The 21,197-nt window shown below is 35.6% G+C and overlaps 3 protein-coding genes across 3 annotated transcripts in view; 2 read left to right on the top strand and 1 right to left on the bottom strand.

Moving 5' to 3' along the window:
* LOC136409183 (microtubule-associated protein futsch-like) overlaps nt 1–21,197 on the bottom strand; it is a 52,271-nt gene that overhangs the window by 13,102 nt on the left and 17,972 nt on the right. The window contains exons 2-7 of the mRNA XM_066390529.1: nt 3,858–3,956; nt 1,230–1,402; nt 989–1,150; nt 661–829; nt 442–550; nt 17–140 (exon numbers count right to left, since the gene is read on the bottom strand). Coding sequence (XP_066246626.1) covers nt 17–140; nt 442–550; nt 661–829; nt 989–1,150; nt 1,230–1,402; nt 3,858–3,956 — 836 coding nt within the window. The remainder of the gene's footprint in view (nt 1–16; nt 141–441; nt 551–660; nt 830–988; nt 1,151–1,229; nt 1,403–3,857; nt 3,957–21,197) is intronic.
* Nucleotides 6,689–8,268, top strand: LOC136408818 (fatty acyl-CoA reductase wat-like). Its single transcript, XM_066389992.1, has 5 exons — nt 6,689–6,705; nt 6,780–6,939; nt 7,515–7,632; nt 7,832–7,987; nt 8,132–8,268. The coding sequence occupies exons 1-5, from the start codon at nt 6,689–6,691 to the stop codon at nt 8,266–8,268; spliced, it is 588 nt and encodes a 195-aa protein (XP_066246089.1).
* On the top strand, nt 14,044–17,504 carry LOC136408867 (fatty acyl-CoA reductase wat-like). The gene is made up of 9 exons (XM_066390063.1): nt 14,044–14,160; nt 14,230–14,387; nt 14,443–14,527; nt 15,244–15,455; nt 15,622–15,835; nt 16,460–16,652; nt 16,704–16,946; nt 17,005–17,271; nt 17,348–17,504. Exons 1-9 carry the CDS (start codon nt 14,124–14,126, stop codon nt 17,472–17,474), a joined length of 1,536 nt encoding a protein of 511 aa, XP_066246160.1. The 5' UTR covers nt 14,044–14,123; the 3' UTR covers nt 17,475–17,504.

Below are 21,197 nucleotides of genomic sequence, written 5' to 3'. Positions count from 1 at the left end.
GAGGGGATGCTTTCACCTGGATGTTGCAAAAGAAATGGCCGATCTGGGGGTAAACTGCACCCTGTCTTTTCCTCTTTAAGACGGAACTAACACCGCAAACGCTACTGTTATTCAGTCTAGTCATTAAAACTGCATCTAGCCTGAAAAACCATGGACGTGTTAAAAAGCATTAGCTCTATTTAAGGTGCTGAAGATCACTCGATCAGAGACCCCTGGTTACCCGTAGCTCCGCTACTGAGTACTGTCTGATTATTAGAGTCAGGGGTGTGCAGAACACACTTTTTAAGTGAGAAGCAGCAACAACAAAAAAATATGAAACGGAACGAATAAGTTGGGAAAATTGCGAGTTCTCAGTAATTTTAAATTTTATACCGAAAAGTATCGTTAGTTTTGTATCCCCCCAAGGCCAATACGTACTCCGAATCGCCACACACTACCCACCTATCTAAGTGTCGTACAAAATCCCAAAAACATGCCTTCCTAGAATATCCCCCATCCAATAGCATGTTGAACCCATTGATCCCGAATAGAGCAGCATCACCTTGTCCACCTTTAAACACAGGTAACAATATCGAATTACGCCAAAACAGAAGGGGCCCCAAACGGGGAATAAATCGGCCCAGTTTAAACCTAAACTTGGTATTAACAAATTACACTTACCGGGGAAAACGTAAAGCGTGGGCCTGGAAAATCTAATATTACCCACAACGTCGGAGCTCTCCAATATATCCTCCAGCAATGTGGGGACCAAGAAGGGCTCTAAATATTTAGCGAAGCCCGAAATGGATGGCGAACCGGTTGTTAGGACGTCTGTGGGATTTACCCGCACCTGAACACCATTAAAAATTTGCATTTGCGAGCATTTCACCTTAAGTATTAAACTACTTAAAAATAAAAGCCTTTGATTAACGTGAGAACAGAGGTCCTTTCGCATCATACAAATGCGCGTGTAAAGTACAAAAAAAGACGGTTTTTTTTTGTGACTTACTTTGCAAGATTTAGCGAAAGATTCCTTTGATAGTCTGGTCCATTCTCCCTCGGAGGCACAGTGCAAGTCTATGGAGATGCCGTTCTCATAAGCGTGGATTACTCTCTGGACCTCGATTTCCTGGAATGCTTCGGCGAAATCGGAATAGGAGAATGTGCCGTCCTGGAATTTAATGCGGCATTAGCTTTAACCAGCGAATTTATTAACAACTGCTAAAGTAGATTTATTAGAGGTAGCTGACCTGTAGAGCCCACGAGCCGTTTCCCTGGAAGGTGTATCCTGCATGGATAATATGTCTATGCCTAGTGAAACTACTGAGTAGATTGCGGACACATTGGGACAATGTACTGACGGCAGGATGGATGAGGATTTCAGTCACTAAATTTTCCGAGGCGAACTGGATCAGCCGTTCTCCTGAAAATTACAAGAAACTTTCGCTAAGAAAAATGCCTAATTTCAAGTTTATTCATTCAATTCCCTCCAGAGATTCTTGTATTCTGGATGACGTCAACAGACGCAGAGTGTCCGTCTTTCTCGCAAACAAACCCTTGTGCAGTTTCAACACTCCTTACGCCATTTTGTATGCTACAAGTTTCAATCGATACGTTTTAATGTGTATCAACACGTATACTTCACAGAGATAACCATTTTACATAATTGAACAGGCGGCAAAGACCCACTTTTGTCGCATTCCCGGTGACGTCAACGAAAGTACAGCGCTACCTATGTGGAAGCCTGTGATGGTTAAGGGGAGTAAATAAATTTAAAACACACCTCGTGGATAATGTGCGGCTAATGCGAGTCGAAGGTGAAGGTTCCTTAAAGCAATATAACTGTCCAGTTTTTAGCTTCTGACGTCAGTCTGTATGCGTCTTAAACAACAAGTTTAATTTTCTTGGAAATTCACCGTTTCTATAACATATAAAGACGTTCACTTTAAGCAGCGGACAATTTTGTATTATACTACGTCATTGTGAGGCCCCGAAAGAAGCATCTAAGATACATTAAATCAAAGAGAAAACCGAGAAAAACAGAGGGTTTCGGAAGTTGATAAATATGTATCTGGGATTTATTGCACAATTTATCAACCTTGGATCACTCGCAGGCAGAAAATATGCTCTTGGAAAATAGTTACATCTGGGCTATATTTTTCCATTCGAAAGCACATATATTAACATTGGGAACCCATTTCGCTGATGGTTGTTAATAATTCTATTCTACGCGCCTTCAGGAGGAGCCTCAAACAATTTTAAAAATCCAATTATCCACCCTTAATGATAAATTTTCTGATTGTAGGGCAATAATCTCGGTTTATTCAAATTGCGAAGAGTTAACTCCGGCAGATACACTTAGTGAATTATTTAGCCCTAGGATATAGCGAAATTGAAACTACAACAGACAAGGGCATTGTCGGGGATTTAAGGCCTAGTGTTCTTCCATTTAAAAGCTCATTTCGGGCAATGATTTAGAAGTTTGTGCATTTGAATGCATAATGTCTATGGTAGCCAGGAAATAAAATCCATGATTAACGTTCATTAATTATAGCGTTGGAAGAAAATTATAGAATGGCGTCAAAATGAATTGTCCAATCAAATTTCACTGCTACAATGTCCTAAAACTTACATTGTTATGAGGTTAGAGAAATTAATAATGTATCCGGTGCGATTAACATGTAGTACAGGGTGAGTGGTTTTGGAGTCGAACCATAAAGATCTCGATAACCATAAAAAATGAAGCTGAACCTTTACATGTGATACATCGTCGTAATAAAAATAAAGCAAAATCAAAAATGTGGAAATTCAAGATGGCGTCAACAAGAAAAAAACAAAGTTGATGAGGGTTGCCAAAATCTGAAACGCCGAATTTCCAATGTAATATCGCCATGTTGTAGAAGAGGAAAAATTGCACCGATAAAGTATTGATTGGTTTGAATTACTTTGTCACGTATGCTGAGAAAAAAAAATTCAAAATTTGAAAGGCATATTTATGAGCTCCAAAGTGCCCAACTTTGCTGCAATTTAACCGACCTCGTATCATTTATACTAGCCGAAATATTTATGGTTGAGCTCCAGAAACGGACACTTTGCATATTTTTAAAAAATTATGATAATTTTTATTTTATTTCTTTTTTACCTATTTCGAACTTTTTTCCCCCAAAGTATTCCATATAAAAAAATAGATCCCAGGGCTGCATAGTTGCAAATTACGAACTGATTTAGGTTTTTTTATTATTAATTATTATTTATTTTATTAATAATTAAAATGTTTACTCAACCGAATTATCATTTTTAAGTTCAATAAATGAATATTTATGCAAGTAGTTTTGCCAAAAATTTCGGTATAACCGGTTTTTTTCCTAGTACCATGTATATGATATAGGAGAAGCTCCTCTAGTTAGGATAAAAGAACTTAATTTTGAAAGCAAAAGCCTAAAGAACTTTCAAGCGCAAAATTTTTAGGAATGCTGTTTCCATGTTAAAATTTCAAAAACTCTCAAAAGACAAAAAAAACAGATTTTTTTTCGAGAAAGAATCCCAATAGTTTCCAAATTGTGGTCCTATTTAACATAAAGCTTCAGAAAAATTGATAGGCAAAATGAAAACACACGGATCGAAAGTCGACTCAAAACAAAGTTGCAATTAAAGGTGAATCGTAATTAGTGTAATTGATGACGCAATTCCACAAGTAGCACAAGCAATTCCAAACATAACGAAACATTTGTAGTTTAACTAAAGCAAAGTGTATTGATTTTTTGAGCATTTAAATAAAAACAAGGTCAGCGCAGATTTTCTATTGTCGCAAAATTCAATACGTCTCACTCCTTTAAAATAATAACTTTTTTATTACCCTGTCACGTGTGGTTTCTTACCAAAACGGGCCTCCTCGCCTTCCAGTCTTTGCTCCGTTATAATTGTCAGCTCCTTCTCCAAATCTACCAGGCACTCTTTGACGTCCCATGATAGCAACCCTGCAACAGAAAACACTCCTAAGGCTCGTGAAAAGTTTTTTTAGGCCGAATTGCATTGCAAAGGTTTAAACCCGATCTGGAGCTGATCCGTATTTATGACGCACATCCCGGTCATTATATCACTGATATCTTGAGTTTAACTTCAGATGGATGTCTTCAGTTTAATTTAAATTGAAGGCATACAACTGGGTCTTGAATTTGCATACGACAGAAAAAATAACATCATCTAATAGTGTGGTAATCAGCTCCTAATGGAACAATTTCCTGCACGTTTAGGAGCTCGTAAAAACTCGGAATTTAGGAAAATATTTATTTGCTGAATGCTCATTTCCAGCTTTGCTGGGAAGTTAAAAGGGCGCCAATAAATTGCAATTCAAAACCGCACTGCGGGGTCGCGCATCTGACCTTTAAAATGCGGTTTGAGCACCTCTGGCCTGATATTGGCTTCAGATTATTTGCAAATAACCCTTGAAATACCTGCATAAAATCCCTTTTTGCTAAAATATCACATAGCATTTGCACTATGTAGAACACAAAATAGTGCGGCCACGTAAAGGCCCAAACTTCCAAAGGGACAAGAGACTAATTTTTCGATAAAATTATTTCATGTAAGCCGGGTTCCCACGAGCTTTCTTCGGACTTATCACTTCGAGACACCAGTTGTGTTGAAAATCGATGAGGATATTTACCAGCGTTATGTGTCGGGATGAGAAATGTTTCCACGTGTTCCCAGAATCTAACTCACATCCTCCAAACTGGACTTTTTAGGCAAAGTTTAAAATTCCACTATCTAGATAAGCCGTGTTTCCTGTATTTTTTTAAATATTATTGTGAAAATCTGTCTGAATAGGTCGATTTATTACGCTACATTTAACTAGAATGAGTCGTGTTTCCACGTACACCCGGCTACAACTGAAAAATCTAAAACCTCACCGTTCAGACCGCCTAATTTTTAATAATCCCTAACATTGATGAGTCGAGCTATCACGTTCCTGTGATCATAATGGTAAGTCTGAAAAATAATCTTTCTTTTAAGACTAGAACTTGGACCTCTCCAGAAAGCAATGAAACTACCTTACCCGGTCGATTATTAATTAAGCTGTATTCCCACGTGCTTCCATTTCCGTACTGGCATTCCGATCAATACCTCTAGTTTGCCTCTTCAAAAGATTCTATAATCATTTATGAAATATTTCAATACGGAAAGTCGTGTTTTCACGTGTGCGTGACCGTGACTAAAAGGTCAAAATCGAAGCTTTTTGGTCACTTTCGAAACTCGACCACGCGTAACCTTTCCGGCGATATTCCAGATCATTCACCTTGAACCCTGAAACTACCCCCGCACGTTCCAGTGGTTTTTGTCAAAGTTCCATTGTGTGTCTTTGTCTACTACGTCTGTAGAGTTATCCACTGGTACCTTGCTTTAATCACGTTCCCATAGGTTTCTTTTGCGTTTGCGCAATCACTTTTTGCGTTTGCGCAGATTTGTTACCACATTATCGTTCGTCTGTGACAGCTTCATAACAGTAGTTTCATCTGTCGGGTTTATAGGTGTTTGTGTTTATCGATGGTATTCGGAGTAACACGGCGTGTTGTTGGTGCTAACGGGGTAATCTATTTTTCCGTTACGAGGTGAACACGCTGAAGGGACCAGTATTCTAACCCAGCAAGGATACTAGTCCTAGATATAAAATACGCGCTGATACTGCTCGACTATCTTTATTTACACAAAACTATTGCTACGTTTATTATCACAGCCTGTATGTACTATACTGAGGGTGATAATCGTGGTACGTTATCTCGAAAGAGCTAAGAGCAAAAATAAAATAAGAGTAAGAGAGCTTTTAAGGGTCGTTTTGAGTTTATATAGCTAACCAACCCTTTTGCTATTTCCGCCCCTGCTACTCGTCAACTGTCTTTCCTGTGAGTGTCACTTGTCGGTGCAGATTCTCGGAGTGAACTACTCTCAAGTATATAATGCACCACACATCTTTAATATTTAGTTCTTTTTGTTAGTTTGTCGTGTCTGTTTATTAGTTTCTGTGCAGTTTTGTCGATAAGTCTCCGTAAATTAGTTTCCTTTTTTCTTGACCCTTCTTGATGGTTTGCTGCCATGTTTTCCGTCCTTTTATATATAGTATATAACTTTAACGTAGTTTTATTGTTCGTTTAGGTGCGACACATGAGCTTATTTCATGAGTCTGTAATTTTGTAGTTATGTGTCAGTACATCAATGAATCTCGTTTTTTACGGTTTGTTGCCGCATTTTCCGCTCTTTGGTTTGTTTCCCTGTTCATAATTTTCCTAAATTAATTGAAACACTTCGCAATGGCACATGCGAGTCTTTAACCTTTGCAGAACACCAACTTTAAATATTAAATGTTAACATTAATTTAAAATTCAAAATATATACCTCCATTGGTTAAAATGAATGTGTGTTAGTAGGATCAACAATATATATTTTAAGCAGAGGTTTTACATTAATACGTATGTTATTAGTGACAAAAAGACTTCAGTTAGAAGAAGTATAAATCGAGTGTCCAAAAATTGGTAAAATAATATTTCTATAAATAAGTAATAACCAGTCATTAGGGCTGTTTGGTGAATTCACCAAAACACTTTTTCACCCAATGTGTTGATCACCACGTTAGTAACAATTTTTCGTATTTAAATTCATCTCCAGCTCAAAGCTGACTCCATACATTGGCATTGGAATGTTGAGACTACCAACAATGACTACAAGCAATTCGTATGTTAAATCCTATTTTGCAGGTAAAGTTTTTTTAACAATATTTCCAATTATTGGGCCTTCGAGTTTCCAAGAAAAACCATTTCCATTATCGGAGCGATCGGTTTAATTGGGAAAACCCTAATTGAAACGCTGTTGCGGTCCTGTCCAGATTTAAAACTCATTTATATGCTCGCTCGATCAAAAAAGGGCGAATCACTACAAGATCGTATTTCACGAGTCTTCGATGACCCGGTGAGATGATCCTTAACCAGTTGTCTTAAAATTCATCCAAAAAATGTAGCTCTGCTCTACTAAAAGCTGAGGATTTGAAGCAACTCGAGAAAGTAAAAAATTATAGAAGAGGATGTTAGTAGGACTCGGTTCGGTAATTCCTGTCCTATTTTAATCATTTTCATGCTAAAGAAGCTTGTTTCAGCCATAACTAGCGCCGATCGCTCTTTATTGATAGACGATGTCGATACATTTTTTAATGGTGCAGCGTCCGTGAAGTTCGACGATTGCCTAAAAACTGCCATTTTCACGAATTTGAGAAGCTGTAGAGAGGCGGCTTCGTTGGCTTTGGAGACGAAGAACATTGAGTCTTTCTGCACGTTTCTACGGCGTTTTTCAAAATCAACAACGGCTCTGAGATTAGTGGACTTCGAAGGTTATTAGACATACCAGTTCTATACAGAAAGACATACACATATACTCCTACATCATTTCTTTGACTTCAACCACATGTTCGGTCCTTTGAAGCAAGTCAAGTATCGTTAAAATTTTTAAAGATTAAAAAAACTTTGTATCCCGTTACTGGAGACTGAAAGGAGGCTACTAGCACTGCAGAGAATACTGATGAACATCTGCTGAATGTGTTGACTTTGAAATACATTCGGAAAAGCTTCCCCGATTCCTACACTTACACCAAACACTTGGGAGAGCATTGTATCAATGATCTTCTAGAGGGAAAGACCCCTCTAGACATTTGCCTAGGGGGGCCTTTCTAGACATTCAGGGAAAAGCCCCCTTAGACTTTTGCTTAGGGGGCCTTTCCCGGTAGAAGGGGCCTACATTCCCTGTAGAAGGGACCTACATGTATGAGCAGAAAATGAAACTGTAGAACTACTTTTTGTAAATTCTATAGTCCTTGAGGTTTTGGGCGAACCCTTCAAAGGCTGGGTAGACAACTTCTACGGCCTTATAGGGATATCAGTCGGTGTAGATACAAGTGTAACAAGAATACTATATGCAGACCCTGATAATGAGATAGAATTCATACCAGTAGATACAGTTATTCAGGGTATAATAGTAGTAGTGTTCAAGATGATAGAATCAAAAACGAGCCCTTAGTAGTCCAAGTGGGCAGATCTACCGATTATTCATGTTCACCATGGAGAATTACGTAAAGCATGGTATCGTGCAATGTTTCGATGTGCTCTTCCAGAAGAGACTTTGGTACCCCCTGATCGGTACAACCACATGTTGGTACAAACACTTTTTGTGCATTTTGTTCTCTTTCAAATGCTCGCATCGGTAGTACTGGACTCGGTACTGAAAATTTTTGGTTACAAGCCTTTGTAAGTTGATTGGAATGGGGTGACTCAGAAAAACATCGGGAAAAATACCTCAGACGAAAATAACTTGATTAACATTAAGTTTTCTACACTCGTGTAAAAAATGCTTGGTTTTCGTACTGGAGAACTTCAAAAACGTATTCGAAAAATGCATCTTTGTTATACTAAGTGTTTCAGTGTTAATGTGCATCCTTGTAGTAGGTGGCAGAGAAACAACTGTCCACTTCACGAGTTGCTAAACCCTGTGTAAAAGTTTATACTAGATTTTTTTAAGGGTTCGGCCCCCTTATCTCACCTCATACTATCTAAAAAAATCTGTAAAATTGTAATAAAATATTGGATATTAGTCCCTATCTTTACCTTGTAGCATCTCTACAAATGAAGGATTTGTCCAAGTTTTTCTGGGGCACCCTCCCTCCATATATTTCTATAAAAGCACAGACATCAGATCATGATCAGATCATCAGCTTGGTAGAAGTGCAAAAGGAAATCTACAGGGTTAACATAATCCTAGAACAATTCCTATACCCTCCCGAACTTTGGTAGTTCAGGCACAGCAACACAAAACATATTTTTGAGATTGTACAGGATGAGGAAAAAAAAGATATTTAAGTATGGCAATTATCCCGTAAATGAGCCCGATGTCCTCGATGTATTTTTAAACATTATTGATTACATTAGAGTTCATTTATTGAGGGAGCCTCCAAGAATTTCTAAGGCTACTTTTCGCTGGACTAAATGGTAGGAATGGAATTAAGGGTGCATAAAAAAGGCCTAGTCAAGAGTGCTTCGAAACAAATTTCGTTTACTGCCTGCCAGTCTTAACTAAGTTCAGTGAATTCTATTTCAGCGTATGAATTAAGTTACGACATACAAGTCATGTTCGTAAATCTTTCCACAGCAGTCTTGGCCAGGATTTTCTTCATATGCCCATTTTGTTAAAATTTCGATTTTTAAAAAATAATATCTATGTATGTCTTCGATTTAGCTACTAAAACCGCATTTTGGGCCTTTTGGCTATGGCTCGTTTTAATACGCTGGAATATTGCTTTAGAGATTTGGGCGGCCAGCTTGAATTATTGGTCTGGGTTAAACTAACAGCACCCAAAAGTTTTAGTTTCATGAAAAAAGTAGAAGAATATAGAAACCAAAATACATGCGATAAGCGGTGTTTTTTTTAAATAATTGGATATATTCAAGAAAATTATAATAAAGTTTTATTTATACAGGGTGTTTCAGAATAGTATGTCATAAATTTAAGGGGTGATTCTATGAGTGATTTTGAGAAAAAAAGTTTCTATGAACCTAGGTCTGTTTTCGCTTTCTGTCTGAAATACAGGGTGTTAAACTTTGCTATATTTTTTGTTTTTTTTTTAATAAGTCCGGACCTGCATTTAATATTTTTATCAAACTTGGTGGGCGTAAGTTAGGTGTAGAAAAATATCTTTTGAGAGAAAAAGGAATTTTTAAATTTAAACAGTGGCGCCCTCAAAGCCATGAAAAAAAATCGCATAATAGCTTCTTGTAACACTATTAGAAATACTCCGGGAATTTTTCAGAGTGCGTGATAATATGAAAAAAAGGCTGAGGGATGTGTTATTGCAGGCGGAGGACATTTTCAGCAACTTATTTAATTTTTTTTTGTCTGAATGGTCGTTATAAATTGCTACAAATTAAGAATTATTATAACATACAATGTTAATTAATTCGTTTGTTGTATGAAAACGCTCGATGTTATGAAAAAAATTCAAGAGACCATTTTTTAACAAAAAGAACTAGAATTAAGAAAACGATTTTTATTTTTTGAAAAAGCAGCGGCGTAACATATTTTTCACTAAAAATAATCAGGTCCGGCCTTATTAAAAAAAAAAACAAAAAATGTAGCAAACTTTAAGACCCTGTATTTCAGACAGAAAGCGAAAGCGAACCTAGGTTCATAGAATTTTTTTTCCTCAAAATCACTCATAGAATCACCCCTTAAATTTATGACATACTATTCTGAAAGATCTTGTATAATAGGAGGAATCACATGTGTATTTTTCAGGTTTAGTTATAAGGAAACTATTGAATTTGGAAATTCTAAAAAAATCACCATCCGTAATTTCGAGTTCCTTTAAAATTCACAAAACTTCGTAATCACTGTTAGCCCCAATTTAAAAAAAAAATTAGTTCACATTTCTAACTGTTTTTATTAATGTTTTTAAAAATACCCAGTATAGTCAAAATTCCCGAAAAGCCATGGTGAATTTGGAAGGGTTTAATTGAAAATTTTAATATTCAGACTTATTTGGTATTATTGTACGTATAGACCACCTGATAGAATGTCTTATTCTACAGTACAAGGCAGCTAAAGATAATTCAGTAACAAAACTCCACAGAGCGAATTAAATTCTAAAAGTACCTACTCGAACCGACTAACGGCTTGTCTACTAAAGCTGGATAACGTCAGTTATCCAGCTTACATCCACATCCAGTTAAGGTGTAGTTTTCGAACCAGAAGAGAACAATAAGACTATGCAACTCTGAAAAATTCACCAACATCTTGATAGCTAATTTTGGTTAGAAATACATTGAAAACAAATTAAAACAAGTTTATCCTTGCATATCATGTCTCAAAACTTGAATAAGTGAAATCGGTTCGGATACATTTGTTGGATGTTCGTTCCAAAAGTAAACCCTTTTTGTGATTTAAAGTTATAATTTTTGGTATTTTAGTTACAAAATTACATAATGTCGCAAGTTTGTGTGAATTCTTTTAATTTTTTCTGCTATATTTATGATCAGTTTACATTGAAAAGTGAAAAAAAGACAATTTCCCCATTACTGGAAACCTGTTATGAGGTTTATTTTAATATTGAAATTAAAGGACAGGACAAATCGTGGGCGCTCCACGTTTGCTGCTTAAAATGTTATAAATATTTGACAGGGTGGTGCAATGGAACAATTTAAAAAATGCCTTTTGGCGATCCAAAGCAGTGGCGGGAACCCAAAAACCACGTTGACGATTGCTATTTTTGTCTAACAAAAGTGAAAGGTTTTTCTAAAAAATCAGAGTTCAGTAGAATATGCCGAGGCAACATCTGTAACAATGTCGCTGCCCTATTCTGCAGAACGTCCAATTCCGATAAGGTTCCCCAGTTCGAAAAGCTCAACAAGTCCCCTTTCTAATGGAGAAGTGTTTCAAGAACCAGCTAATGGAGAACCGCATTTAATTAGTCAATCAGAACTAAGTGACCTTGTTAGAGATTTAAGATTGATCAAGGAAAAATCTGAAAATTAGGATCTAGACTAAAGCAATTGAATCTTTTGCAGAATGATGTTAAAATAGCAACGTACAGAAAGCGACACATTTCTTTAGCTGAGTTTTATTGGAAAGAAAATGATTTAGTTTTTTGTACCGATATTAATGGACTAATGTTGGCGTTAGGTCATAGTTGTACAGAAGAATGGAGACTATTTATTGACGGATCGATGCTAAGTTTAAAAGCAGTTCTGCTTCACAACGGTAACGCATTGCCATCTGTACCTGTAGTGTATGGTGCTCACTTAAAAGAGACTTATGAAATTTTAAAACTTATTTTGTAAAAAATCAAATATGTAGAGCACAATGGCAAATTTGCGCAGATTTAACAGTAGTGGCATTAATTTTAGGACTGCAAACAGGACACACAAAATATTGTTGTTTCCTGTGTGAATGGGACAGTAAAGCGCGCTCAGAGCATTACCTTAAACTGGACTGGCCTCTAAGAACTGAATTCGTTCTTGGCCAGGAAAATGTCAAAAATGAACCATTGGTAGGTACCTCCTGAGATAATAATTTTTCCACCATTACGTGTAAAACTCGGACCGATAAAGAATTTCGTTAAAGCGCTACGCAAGGATGGACCAAGATTTCAATTCCTGATCGAAAAATTTCCTACATTAAGCGAGGCCAAAATTAAAGAGGGAACTTTTGTGGGCCATGATATAAGAAAAATAACGAACGATCCCTCCTTTTTATTAAGCCCGAGTCTTATAGAAAAGACGGCATGGTTAGTATTTGAAAATGTGGCAAAAAATTTTCTCGGAAATTACAAATCGCCAGATTTCCATAAAAAATTCCATATTTACTAAGTGCTTATCATCAGCTAGGATGTAATAGGTCATTGAAAACTCATTTTCAACACTCACATTTGAGTTTTTTCAGGAAAATATCGGTCAGTAAGCGATGAACATGGAGAACGTTTTCATCAAGATATTGCGGAGTTTGAGAAACGCTATCAAGGTAGATGGGAACTAGCAATGCTTACAGATTACTGTTGGTGCCTTCACAGGGAAACTGCAGAATCTGATTACAGAAGAAGACCAAATCGCTCAAACAAATATAAGTTTTCTAATGAGAAATGTCATAGTATTGATGTAAACCATGATATCATAAATAAACCATTTTCACTCTAAAACCCGACGTGTGGTAAAATATTATGCTATTTTCTAAATCCCAACTATTATAACATTAGGGTAAGGAATCATAATTACATATTGCAAACCTAGTAAAATTTAAAAAAAAATTATTGCATAGTGTAATCATTTAGTTGTCTGCAGTGAAAAAGTAAATTATTCTTCAAATTTGCTCGGACAAAAAACACTGTTTAAACAAGGACACTTGTCTATCTGTAGAAAGGGGCTTTATAGTCACTTTGTCCAAAAATTGGTGATTTTTATCCATATATTCCATATGCTAATTTTACTCGCCTGTCAAAGCCAAATCTTATCTTTCGCTTAATTTCTTCTTTTTGTTATTATCTTTTTATTACTATATTATTATTTTATTTATTTATTATTATTTATAATAATATAGGGTGATTCAGAGTTGTGGTACTAAAAGCCTAGGGGGTATTCATCTCAACAAAATATGAAAAAAGTTCATATGAACATGATTCCGGAAATACTTCGTTTCCGAGATACAGGGTGTTAAAGTTTAAAAAAAAAAACAAGTTTTTCATTAATAGCTTAAAAACGCTGCAACCGATTTGAAAGAATCTACTAAAAATAGTACATTTTAATCTCTTGACTTTTTTCCGTGTCTCGCTTAGTTTTCAAGAAAAAAATACAATATCATACTTCGACACGTCTCTGAACTCGAGAAGGAAAAGTAAAAAAAACATCAAAAGAACTGATTGGGAAAGATACGGAAAAAAGTCAAAAGACTAAAATGTACTATTTTTAATAAATTTTTTCAAATTGGCTGAAGCGTTTTTAAGCTATTAATGAAAAACTCAATTTTTTCTTAAACTTTAACACCCTGTACCTCGGAAACGGAGAATTTCCGGAATCATGTTCATATGAACTTTTTTTCATATTTTGCTGAGATGAATACCCCCTAGGCTTTTGGCACCACAACCCTGAATCACCCTGTATAATATAATACATTTTATTATTATTATATTTTTTTAGTTTTAGTTATTTTTGAATCACACTACAGATTTCCTTAAACGGGTAAACGTATGAAGCACCTGCCATTTTAACATTCAATTCCCATTAATTCATATTGAAATAATGGCAAATTTGAGAGATCGGTAAGATAAACACTTACGAAATAAACGAAATCGAAATTTATGTACATATCTATAATATATACATTTCTACTTCTGAAACAATAGCAGTTCTCAATGCTAAAGCAGACTTTAATGCTAATAATCAATTTTTACGTAACATATAAACGAGCAAATTTCCACTAACAATCGATTTGATTATTCCAATTTTGCTGATTACTCAGCAAAAAGTGTAAAATTTTTCAAATCAAGGCAAACCTACTTACTATTCATATTCATGATAGCAATAGATTAGTATTTAGTACTCTTCCTATACGCAGCTTAACTCAACATGACCACCACTTACGCCATAAAACAATACTACAATGGTAAATAAGCAACGACCATCAGTTTAAATTCACCGTTCGTAAAATGTTCACTTTTACGTTTTTCTTAAGGCAAAAACATATTTTTAACCGGAGGAACTGGCTTTCTTGGTAAGTTCCTAATCGAGAAACTATTGCGATCTACCAATGTAGAGAAGATCTACGTTCTTATCCGCCCTAAGAAAGAGCTAAGTGCTCAAGAGAGGATCGACCAAATGTTTTCTTCCAAGGTAAGTTCAAGGTGTTTATAGATCGGTGATAAAATACTTTTTATTGTCTTTGCAGTTATTTGAAAAACTCAGGGAGTTGAAACCTGAAAGCGTCAACAAAATTGTACCCATCATTGGGGATTGTCTTCATCCAGGTCTAGGTAAGAAATTTTTTGAGGTTTGAGATGACAAAATGAGGTTTTTGTAACATAAATTTCAGGGAAACTTCCCTTTTTCCCATTAAATTTTCAGATAGATTAAAGATCAGATGGAGAACCTGGGACTGAAAAACATTTTATTCCATATGAGAAATCTTCTGAGTTGTGATAATTCCTTGTTCCAGACAATGATTTCTTATTTTCAAGCAGTTTTCTTCCGAATATTTTAAACCAAAATAAATCACTTTCTTTTAAACATTATTGGAAGGGAACTCTTTTGAGGTCCGAGACACCTATCCTCGAACAAATTCCTGCTAGTCTTCTTTTTTCAGAATTTTTTTTTCTTGAGAAAGAGAAATCTTCTGTGCTTTGACACTATCTTTTCTCAGTAAATTTCCTGAATAATTTCTCCTTTCCAGGCAATTTGCAAATAAGCCTTAAAATTAAATTTCTGGTCACTGAGAAATAAAATAATAATCTTCAGATCATCCAGAAAGTGCAAAAAATTACTTTTTGCTAATTTCGCTATAGAGAACAGAGTCGGAAATTCAAAGAAAATGTTAATCGAGAAATCCAGAAATTTCAAGAAAATAATTGTCATTCTGAGTGGCTAAAAGCTTAAAAATGTACCATTTTAGTTTCCCCATAGTTTTTCAAAAATGGTTAAGTAGTTTCTAAACTAAAAACCTAAGTTTTCCTTTTTCTCAATACTTTTTAAGGTATCTCAACTGAAGATAGAAATCTCCTGATCGAGACAGTTCAGATAGTGTTTCATGCAGCTGCAACAATAAGATTCGACGATTTCCTGAAGAGTGCCATCTTAACCAATTTGAGAAGTGCCAGAGATATGGCCTATTTAGCTCTGGAAATGAAGAACATCGAAGTATTTCTACACGTTTCTACCGCGTACTGTAACATCGAAGCCAGGAAGGTAGGAAACTGATACGTAATAGTGTGAGACTTTGACAAATGTGCTAGGTTAGAATTGTGACACATGTCTACTTTAAAGCGCACGTGTCACATTCGCCATTTTAAGCACAGATTTTATACACGTAATGTATGAAAGAAAATCGCTATTCACCACTGAAAACTTGTAGATTGTTGATGAAGTGTTGTACCCTCCTTTTGGGTCTTGGAAGGATGCTATTGAGTTGGCGGAACAGGGGGATAGTCACATTGTCAATATTTTAACCCAAAAGTACATCGAAAACTTTCCGAACACTTACACATATACTAAAAGGCTGACTGAACATTGCATCAACGAAATATTGGTCGGGAAGATACCCACGATCATTTGCAGGCCATCTATTGGTAAATTATGAAAGAGAAAAAAAGAGTCATATGTCATGGAAAAAGTCAATTGTCATGTCAAAATTTAACAACTGCAAAACAGAAATGTAATGCAAATGAAGCATATTATTGTGAAGATGACCGTTAAGGTTGCATAATTGTCGTGACATGACAATTATATGACTGACGGTTAAATTAGGTGGCTAGATCAGGAGGAAACCTGAAGTATACTGAACTAATTTTGACAATTACTTAATTTGACGCGTTATCATATCGCAAATAACTTAGCTCAAGTTTGTTTCATTAAAATCTACGGTTTCATTTTTTAAGCAGAATATGTCACTTATCAGAACATTTTTGGAATAGTTAAGGATTTGGAGGAACATTTAAGGACTTACTGGATTGTTTGACTAATTTTTGAAGATCTTTAAAAGTTTCTATTGGACGCGAAGGTTTCTTGACAATTTCCTGATGTAGCTCTGGAATTTCGAAAGCATCTATTTGACTTTCTTACTATTTTAAAGCTATATTTGAATTATAAAGGGTTTATCTCTCTTTTTTTCTCTCTCTCTTTCTTTCTTTCTTTCTCCCTTTCTGGACCGGAATCAAACTAAACAATTGCGATATTTATCCTAATTTTTTTAGTAATAGCTGCCATCAAAGATCCCATCCCAGGGTACATAGACAACTTCAACGGCCCCGTGGGGCTCCACCTGGCAGGTGCTACCGGGTTACTCAGAAGTGTCTACGGCGATATAGACATAATTACCGACCATTGCTTTGTAGACAACATTATCAAGCTAATGTTAGTTTCTATATGGGAGAAGGGCATTTCAAGGTACTATTTAGAAGCTTCTTGAATTAGTGATTTTAAAGTGGTCTCCTTCAGAGACAAGGAAACAATAACCATTTACCATGCTAACAAAAGCCACGATCTAAGACTCACATACAAGTTACTACTTGACATGAGCGAACCCTTGCTTTGGCATCAACCCTTTGATAAAAAGGTGTGGTTCCCCGGTACCACCATGACCAAATCCTTCTGGATTTTTTACATCAACGTAATTCTGTTCCACGTGTTTCCAGCATTGGTCATCGACCTATTATTGTGGTTGAGTGGCCACACACCTTTGTAAGTGCTAGAAAGTCAAGCCCCAGATAAGATTATCTAGAAGATATTTTACTTGCAGCATATTCAAACTCCAGAAAAAAATCTACATTTCTAATATGGCAGTTCATTACTTTACACTCAATGAATGGACTTTCCGAAACGAATATTTCAAGAACGTTTTTAAGAAAATTCCTAAAGAGGAGATATCGGATTCTGACTTCATGATTCAAATTACAACCAAAGACGAATTTACTAACTTCTACTCTCAAACTTGCCATTGGGTCAGGGTTTTTTTGCTAAAAGAAAAGGAGGAGATCAGCGACGAACTGCGCACAAAGACTTTGAGGTATGTTAAAATTGATGAAACCCCTTGGTCTGGTGAGAATTGGTGAGACCCTTGGTATCTCATTCTTATTTTGTAGAATGTATTACCTGGATAAAGCGGTCAAAGCGGTATTCTTCGGATGGCTTGCATGGACTTTGTTCATTAAAATCAACATATTGGAAATCGTCTTCGGTCAAATCCTCACCTACTGGCAAAAATTGTAGTAATTTTTTAAGAATAAAACAATGATTTCTGCTTAACTTTTGAAGTATTAACAGACATAAGAACCTTATACCCAAGAAACTTGAACCAAGGTAAGCATATCCGTGACAAATGAGAAGATTAGCGATCCGCATATAGGGCATCATATCATGTTCAATTTTTGCTTTTCGAGGAGGGCTTATTTCGGATTCTCCGGTTCATATTTCTAGGCAAAAGTATAATGTATCTCAAGAACTGATGCTTTCAGGCTGCATGAAAATACCACTGCATTGGCACAATTTGAAAACCTTCAACTGTACTCTAGGGAAAATGTACTCTTCATGCTAATATGCGTGTGCACAGTTGATTTTCATAATAACAGAAATTTATCATTTTTTACTATCGTAAAAAAGAATAGAGTGAACCACGTGCGTAATTTACACTATTTTTTAGTAATACAATTACATTATATCATATTATGAATTCCTAATATCTCTTTTAGTTTTTGATTTAGGCGAGTCAAGTGGACAGAACCGAAAAAACTACGAACATGTCCAGGAAAAGTCCACAAAAATCAGCTTTTCGCCATTTTTCAAATTTTGATCTCGGATTTCCCAGAAATTCCAGAGCCGGCCTACCTAAAAAATATCTCACATAGAACCGAGTTCTAATATCTCTTTCGTTTCTGAGATACAGGGAGTCTTTAATCCCTACCTATCTTGCACAATCAAAATTTGTTGAATTGATAGCAAACGAAATATGTAGATTCTCTGCAGCAATAAACATCCATGAGACACTGCGTCTAAACAACAAAATTTGTAACTTGGTTGGTAAAGGAACACTGGCGCAACAAGGCCACATTTTAGGGTCTGAAGGAAAGCGTTGAACGATTTAAATATAAAGAAAAATTGGAAAATTCTTGCAAACGGAATTGATCTTTCGACCAGCATGAACTGCGGCTCTGCAGTTCTCTAAATAACCACAGCTCAATAAATTGAAATATCAACACTGATGAATCCGTGAGAAAAGCACTCACTAATACCAAAACGGTAAACTAAGTAAAATCTAACTCATTTAACGTTTAATTCCTATGTTCCCTAATGAGAATCACAAACAGAGCAGATGAATAAAAGAGCCCCGAGTTCTTTATGCTCTAATTCGAATAATCTACACGCCTTCCCTGAATAGAATTTCCATCAAGCACGGGTTTTCGACATTATTATGCAGTAACCCGAAGCCCTTATTGGCCCTTATTAGCCCTACCTCATACACCAAAAAGTACCTACAGATATCTAACCTGTGAAATTAGATATATGAATAATGATCCTTATGACGTAAAAGGGACAAAAATGCCCTCGGAAACGTGTAAAACAAGAAAGATAATCCCCTTTCATCGAAACCCAGGGCTGTCCTAAATGATTAAGGCCACTCCTTTTTCGAGTTCTGCCCCTGGATATGGCCAATTCGATCATTTGTTCTTCTTGTACTTTACGGGTGAGATAAAAAGGCATTTTATGTTGTGGATTCTCAATCAGGAATTTAGCAGATCCCTATTAAAATTTGACATTTTCTGAATTTTTAACCTCATTTACTTGTCAAATTTGTCAACTGTCACTACCGCTCACAGGTAACTATACTGTGGGAGATTTTTAATCAAAAGGAATCACACACAGTCTCTAAATAATTTTTGGCTATCTGATATAATTCACCCGTAACTCTAAGAATAAGATTTGAAAGGACTATTCTTTCAGAGGAAAATTTAAACTAGCCCCATAAAACTGTCTGGACCGCGCTTACATCGTATTAATCTTAAATGAAATGAACTATAAGAACGCGATGGGAATCCCGAACGTTTCCTATAAATATCTTTTAGTATCTCGGGCGTTTTTGAAATATTTAGAAGATGAAATTACGCTGCCATCGTATCGTAAATAAAATGGGACTGTAAATAGGAGAACGACGTATGCTTTTGAGGCATTTTTCACCCTCTCCATGCTGATCTTATGTTAAGAGTAGAATATTTATTTCCTGAAGTTTACGTGTTATTTATTTTGCAAGATGTTTAAAAAAGATTCGATAATTATAATTTTTTTTTTTTTTTGTGGAATTTTTAGGTGTGATATTCATTGGTCTAGAAGATCCATCTCGTGCAAAAAATTTTCTCTTCATTTAGAATCTTTAAAATATGCTTCTTCATGTACTGAAAAATGAGTCAACTATTGCACTTTACCAGTTGTGTTACAAATTTTGCCAATTATTCTGAATGCTTCAGGGATTTTTCAGTACGAAATTTATTGATGCAGATGATCTATTTTCTCATCTGCAAATTGTCAACATTTTTATGTTTCTAAGTTCATTAAAGTGCGCTCTCTCTTGGCCGCAAATGGGGCTTATTACACCACTGTTTCGTTATCTGTTAAGCTGAATATTGTATTGTTTATACATGTTATTCAAGGATTCTCAGATGTAATTTCATTGGTGCAGATAGTATATTTTTGAATAATATTTTATCGAGATATATTTGAAATAATATTTTTTTTGTACTTCTTGCAAATTTGTATTATCTGGCTTCTTCAGATATAGTTCCATTTTACCACTATTTCTTTGCGTATCAAGTTGAAAATTTACCATGTTTATCTGTAATGTTTGAAGAAGTGTTTAGTTTCAAATTTATTGGTGTAAACAGTTTAATTATGTGGGAGGAAAAAATCGAAAAATTTTCTTTCATGTTCTGTAACTGTGTTTTTTATTGTTTTCAAACGCATTTCCACCACGACACTGTTTCTTAGGCAATAAAGATACTAAAAATTCGCAGAGAGATAAGAAGACGAAAATTAATATTTCTCGAAAATTCAACAGAAAGGATTTCCTATTTGAAGTTCTGCATCTTGAAAACGGTTAGAGATATGTATGTATAAAGTCATCTACAATGGAAATTAACTCTTTATCGTAAAGTTTTCAAATATCAAAAAATATTAAGAAGGCTAAGGATGTTCTATTAAAAAAATCAAATTTTCGGTGGTGAAAACTTAAAAAATAAAAATTAACATTTTTTACTAAATTCTTCTGAACAAACGTCTTGTTTGAAATTCTGCAACTTGGAAACAATTAGAGACAGGCATAGAGACACCCATAAACTAAATTATGACTTTGATATTTAGTTTTTGAATACGTAATAATACACAAGGTGTCCCATTACAAAAATCAACTTTTGGGAGGTAAAAATATGAGGAGAAGAAAATTAAAGAATTTCGAAAATGTTTCCGATACAATTTCCTATTTGTGTGTTTGTATCCCCAAAATGGTAACTGGTTAAACACAGGATTAGCATTGTCGAAATTATCTCTTTTTTCTAATTTTTTTTACCTTCGTCAAAATGTCAAGAAATAGTTACTTCAAGATTTTTTCCTGTATACTCAAGAACCATTTAATTAGTGTTTTAATTATCTTTAATATGCCAGTTCTTGCACTATCGCCCAAAATTCAGCGTCCGGATCGATAGATGTAGGTCAGAGCGAGGCATAGAAACAACGTTTTCAGGGGGGGGAAATTGGAATTCTTAAGCCGGAGGCGGTCCAGAAAATGAAATAGGAGAGCGTTCCGAAAGTGGAAAGCAGAAACTTTCAGCTGGAAAGCTCTCCCTCGTCGGAGGAAGGCAATCACTTCTATTTGATTTTCCGTTCCTAAATCGCCTCATCTGGAAGCAGAAATGAAACTTCTTGGGTGTTTGCCAGTAGAAGGATAAA

The sequence above is a fragment of the Euwallacea similis genome, chromosome 5 (assembly GCF_039881205.1).
Source record: "Euwallacea similis isolate ESF13 chromosome 5, ESF131.1, whole genome shotgun sequence".
In the NCBI taxonomy this organism is placed as follows: domain Eukaryota; kingdom Metazoa; phylum Arthropoda; class Insecta; order Coleoptera; family Curculionidae; genus Euwallacea; species Euwallacea similis.
The sequence above is the reverse complement of the archived record's forward strand: the minus strand, read 5'-3'. Positions and strand labels throughout refer to the sequence as shown.